The following is a 5,215-nucleotide window of genomic DNA, read 5'->3' as shown; positions in this document are numbered from 1 at the left end:
GGGGGGGGGGGTCTCGCTACGATGCACAGGCTGGTCTTGAACTTCTGGCTTCAGCCTCCAGGGCAGCTGAGAATACAGGCAGAGCCACTGCGCCCAACAAACCTGAGTTGCTGGCCGGGCGAGTGGCTCATACCTGTAATTCCAGCAATTTGGGAGGCAGAGGTGGACGGATCACGACGTCAAGAGATCGAGACCATCTTGGCCAACATGGTGAAACCCTGTCTCTACTAAAAATACAAAAATTAGCGGGACGTGGTGGCGGGCGCCTGTAGTTCCAGCTACTAGGGAGGCTGAGGCAGGCGAATCACTTGAACCTGGGAGGCGGAGGTTGCAGTGAGCCGACATCGTGCCACTGCACTCCAGCCTGGCGACAGAGTAAGACTCCGTCTCAAAAAAAAAAAAACACTTGGGTTGTTCTAAGCGACTCGTTCGTGGTCATTTATTCCAGCAGCCCGTGGCGGTGGACACGCCCCTCTCAGCGCAGCCCAGGGGCCGGCACCCCCACCCAGCTTGTTCTCAGCCCGATTTGAAGCCTCCACCGGAAGGCGCAGGGGAGCAGGGACGCGGCCCCGCCGCAGCTTCGAAAGCCTCACCCACCTCGCAGCGTCCGTATCCAGTCCACGTTGGGAGCCTGCAGCGCCTCCGGGTCCGTGACGACCCCGCCGGGCACGATGCGCTCAAAGGCGGCCAGGTCCTGCTCAGACACCGTGGAGAATGGCAAGCGCCGCACGGGGTAGCGCTCCCGGGTCAGCGGCACCTCGGGGGTCCCGGGGGCGGAGCAGCAGCCCCTGCGGGCCAGGGGGCCAACCGGCCGGCCCGCGGCTCCCGGGGCACAGGCCCCGCGCGGCCCCGGGAGACCGCGGAACAACCAGGCGGGCCACGCCAGCAGCTGACGGCGCAGCATCGCCGCCGGGACGGAGGCCTCGGGCTCCTCCTTCGGGGCGAGGCCGGTACTCAGGGCCTGGGGGGGAAGGGCCGGGAGCTGCTGGCTGCGCGCCTGGAAATGGCCAAGGGGAATTTCACGTTTTATGCACATTGTACAAGTTGAAAAACGCTTGCAGAAGCAGGGAGAGGGGCAGGAGGGCAGCGAAGGGGAAGCACCGGGGCCCTCCCCCGGCCCGGCCCGCAACCCCGCGAGCGCGCGAAGCCCCCGCAGCCGGCCTGGACTTAGCGACACGCAGGCTCGCGGCGGCCTCGCCAGGACCTGCCCCGGACCCCAAGCCGCCACGCTCGCTCCCAAGGGGACCCCGCGGACGCGCGCGCGTGTGTGTTCCACGCGGTCACGTGACGAACTGCAGTGCCGCCCCCACCCCCGCTCACAGGCACAGATTGGCTGACGGCGCCCGAGATCGCGCCCTGCGACCCCCACCCGCCGTGGAACCGCAGCCTGGGACCCTCAGCCAAGCGCTCCGGGCGGCCGCGCACGCGCACCCGCGACCCCGTCTCGGGCTCCCACACTCAGCGCCCGGGGCAGGCCCAGACCCGCCAGGCCGGAGTGTGCTGGACGACGCCGCGCCTGCGCATTGACGGCTCCGCCCCGCCATCGAAGCCCCGCCCCGCGCTCCTAACAGGTCCTGCCCCTCTCGTCATTCCCGCCCTCCAGGCCCCGCCCCGCCGTCCAAGCCCCGCCCCGACTGGCATCGGAGGATCAATCGCCACTCCCTCGTCCTGCGTTCCCTGCGGGCCTCCGGCGCCCAGGCTGTCGGGCGCCTCCCTTCAGGTAGGGAAGGGACTAAGCTGAGCGCAGCCCAAGACGCCCAAGCAGCAGCCGGAGCGTTCTCCAGAACGAGGCCCGGTACGGGGTCTCGGCTGAGGGACCTGGGGGCCGGCCCGCTCCTCCGAGGCCGTGCCCACGGGGCGCCCCTTTCGCCAGCGGCCTCCCCCAGCTCCTGCACGGACCACCCCTCCTGGGCCCCAGCCTTAGCTTAGGGGGCAGCTGCCTCCTGCAGGTGTTTTCTTGCCTCCGTGTCCGCTTCTGCCTGTTCAGCCCTCCGTGCCCTCAAACCCTTCGCACACCTGGGGAGCTCCTGCCCTCCTGACGCAGTACCTGCTGTCCCGAGGAGCCTCCCGGCCTGTGCTCCCTTTCCTGAGGCATCGCCAGCACTTGTTCTGTGAGTTTTTGAGACAGGGTCTAGCTCTGTTGCCCAGGCTGGAGTTCCGGGGGTGATCTCAGCTCACTGCAACCTCTGCCTCCCCAGCTCAGACGATCCTCCCACCTCGGCCACCCAAGAAGCTGGGACTACGGGCGTGTGCCACCACGCCCGGCTAATTTTTTGTTGTTGTATTTTTGTAGAGATGGGGATCTCATGTGCTGCCCAGGCTGGTCTCGAACTCCTGGACTCAAGCCATCCACCCGCCTCGGCCTCCCAAAGTACTTGTTACTTCAGCTCACCCAATTCCATAGAACCAGAGGGTGCAGACGATGCAGATCTCTGAGCAGATGAGGGCAGAAAGCAGGAGCCCGCACTCGATCCAGAGGCCAGACTGTGGAGCTGTGCAGGAGGCAGAGGCTATGCCCATGACAGCAGATGGATCCTGGTAGTTACACAGAAAACCGGCGAGCTGGATTTGTCCTGGTGATGAGGCTCTGGAGCAGCAGTTGAATGGAGTCATTCCTGTCCTCCTTAACCACATCCCCAAGGGCCACTCACCTTCTTCCCAGGTGAGTCACCCATGCAGGACTCTTCCAAGTCAGCAATGCATTTTGCCTTTGGACTACAATCCTGGAAAGGTGACGTCCACCTGGCCCTTCCTACCTGGCTGGCCCTTCCTACCTGGCTGGCCCTTCCTCTGCAGGTCAGTGTGGAAGTCTGCCCCTTGTCAAGTGTGACTGTTTCAATTACACATTCAGGAACTGGAAAGATGACCACAGATGAGGTCTGTGGACCCCGTTACCACCTGACCTCCACAGGCCCTCCCTCTGACTAGCAGGCTAGTGGCATCTTGGACCCCTGGGATTAGGAATGATTCAGAACCCATAAAGATTACCACCCATACCATCCCCTAAAATAACTGATTTTTTCCGGCCAGGCACGGTGGCTCACGCCCGTAATCCCAGCACTTTGGGAGGCTGAGGCAGGTGGATCTCCTGAGGTCGAGAGTTTGAGACCAACCTAGCCAAAATGGTGAAACCCTGTCTCTACCAACAATACAAAAATTAGCCAGGTGTGGTGGTGGGCGCCTGTAATCCCAGCTACTCGGGAGACTGAGGCAAGAGAATGGCTTGAACCTGGGAGGCAGAGGTTGCAGTGAGCTGAGATCACACCATTGCACTCCAGCCTGGCTACAGAGTGAGACTGTCTCAAAACAAACAAACAAACAAACAAAAAAAGTCTGTCTCAAAAAATAATAACAACTGATTTTTCTTTTTCCCAGGGCACAGACCCCTGGCAAAGCATGTACCCTCGGAGAATGCTTGGAGGAAAACATGGCATGTGCTGGTTTCAGTGTCGTGGGGCCCTTCCCCCAGCATCAGCCTTCTCTTCCAGCGAGGACTCTGGTCTGCGGATTGGTTTCACCTAGATGGTGGGTGAGGGGCCGACTGTACCTCGAGACGACCAAGCTCTTCCCAGGTTCTGTTGATGCACTGCTCGAGGCAACGTTTTGAGACCCATCAGCTCCTATTAGGTTTGTGTCCCCCAGAATTCGTATGCGGAAGCTGTAACCCCCAATATGGCCACATTTGGAGATGGGACTTCTGAAGAAGTAATTAAGGCTAAAGTCAGTCACAAGGGTGATCCGACAGGACATGCGTCTGTAAAATGAGAGACAGCAGAGAGCTCCCTCTCCCAGTCAGTCATGTCGGCACACGTGAGAAGGCAGTGTTGGCAACCCAAGGGAAGAGTCCTGGACAGGCACTAGCCAACACCAGCACCTTCATCTCAGACTACCAATCTCCAGAAATAAGAGATATTTTTGTTAAGCCCCCCAGTCTGTGATATTGTGATAACAACCTGATATGGTTTGGATCTGTGTCCCCGTCCAAATCTTATGTTGAATTGTAATCCCCAATGTTGGGGAGGGGCCTGGTGGGAGGTGACTGGTTCATGGGGGCAGATTTCCCCCTTGCTGTTCTTGTGAAAAGGAGTGAGCTCTCAGGAGACCTGCTTGTTTAAAAGCGTGGCACCTTTCCCCTTCGCTCCCTTTCTCTCCTGGTCCGCCGTGGTAAAATGTGCTTGCTTCCCCTCCGCCTTCTGCCATGATGTAAGTTTCCTGAGGCCTCCCCGCCATGCTTCCTGTACAGCCTGCAGAACTGTGAGTCAGTTAAACCTCATTTCTTTATAAATTACACAGTCTCAGGTCGTTCTTTCTAGCAATGCAAGAAAGGACTAATACAGAGCCCAAGCTGACTCCAGCAGCTTCCAAAGGGCAAGTACAACACAGCAAGTCTTGCCTTTCCAGAGCAAGCACAGTACTCCCTGAGAGAGCAGCTGCAGCATTCTCACACGTCTTCCTTGGAAGTGAACTTGAGCCCCAGCACTGGCCACTGAGCTTCCTGAGCAACCACCCAAGGTAAGGCACAGGGTCCTCCGCAGACCCCCAGCCAGCAAGCTCGGCAAACCACTCTCCAATCACTGCATACCCCTTCAAAATTCAACTTCACACACTTGTCTCTGGACACAACACTGACATTTTATACCCATTTCCCAGAATGATGCTGGATCATGGGGGTGGTTCCCCCATACCTTTCTCGTGGTAGTGAATAAGTCCCACGAGATCTGACGGTTTTATAAGGGGAAACCCCTTTCACTCGGCTCTCATTCTCTCTTGTCTGCCGCCATGTAAGATGTGCCTTTTGCCTCCTGCCATGATTGTGAGGCCTCCCCAGCCATGTGGAACTGAGGGTCCATTAGACCTCTTTTTCTGTCAGGCGCAGTGGCTCACGCCTGTAATCCCAACACTTTGGAAGGCTGAGGCAAGTGGATCACCTGAGGTCAGGAGTTCAAGACCAGCCTGGCCAACATGGCCAAACCCCATCTCTACTAAAAATACAAAAATTGGCAGGGCGTGGGTGGCATGCGCCTGTAATCCTAGCTCCTCAGGAGGCTGAGGCAGGGGAATCGCTTGACCCCAGGAGGCGGAGGTTACAGTGAGCCGAGATCACGCAGTACCATTGCACTTCAGCCTGGGTGACAGAGCGAGAAGACTCTGTCTCAAAAAAAGAAAAAGAAAAGAAAAATTTTTTTCAAAGAACCCTCTTTTTCTTTATAAATTA

The 5,215-nt window shown here is 58.7% G+C and overlaps 1 protein-coding gene and 1 long non-coding RNA gene across 6 annotated transcripts in view; one reads left to right on the top strand and one right to left on the bottom strand.

The window, feature by feature from the left end:
* The window catches only part of D2HGDH (D-2-hydroxyglutarate dehydrogenase), a 32,262-nt gene extending 30,698 nt beyond the window's left edge, over nt 1-1,564 (bottom strand). The window contains exons 1-2 of one of the 5 annotated variants that reach the window (XM_026449051.2): nt 1,432-1,564; nt 598-997 (exon numbers count right to left, since the gene is read on the bottom strand). In XM_026449051.2, coding sequence (XP_026304836.1) covers nt 598-904 — 307 coding nt within the window. In that variant the 5' untranslated portion in view covers nt 905-997; nt 1,432-1,564. Of the gene's footprint in view, nt 1-597 lie in introns of all 5 variants that reach the window. The other 4 variants (XM_026449052.2, XM_026449053.2, XM_026449050.2 and 1 more) reach the window with 4 other exon arrangements.
* On the top strand, nt 1,067-4,909 carry LOC111528381. The gene is made up of 4 exons (XR_003307162.2): nt 1,067-2,111; nt 2,294-2,662; nt 3,376-4,512; nt 4,871-4,909. It is a non-coding gene; the product is annotated as an uncharacterized LOC111528381 (long non-coding RNA).
* The last annotated feature ends 306 nt before the right edge of the window (nt 4,910-5,215 follow it).

Source organism: Piliocolobus tephrosceles, chromosome 11 (genome assembly GCF_002776525.5).
Source record: "Piliocolobus tephrosceles isolate RC106 chromosome 11, ASM277652v3, whole genome shotgun sequence".
Lineage (NCBI taxonomy): Eukaryota > Metazoa > Chordata > Mammalia > Primates > Cercopithecidae > Piliocolobus > Piliocolobus tephrosceles.
This window is presented reverse-complemented; position numbering and strand designations above follow the sequence as displayed.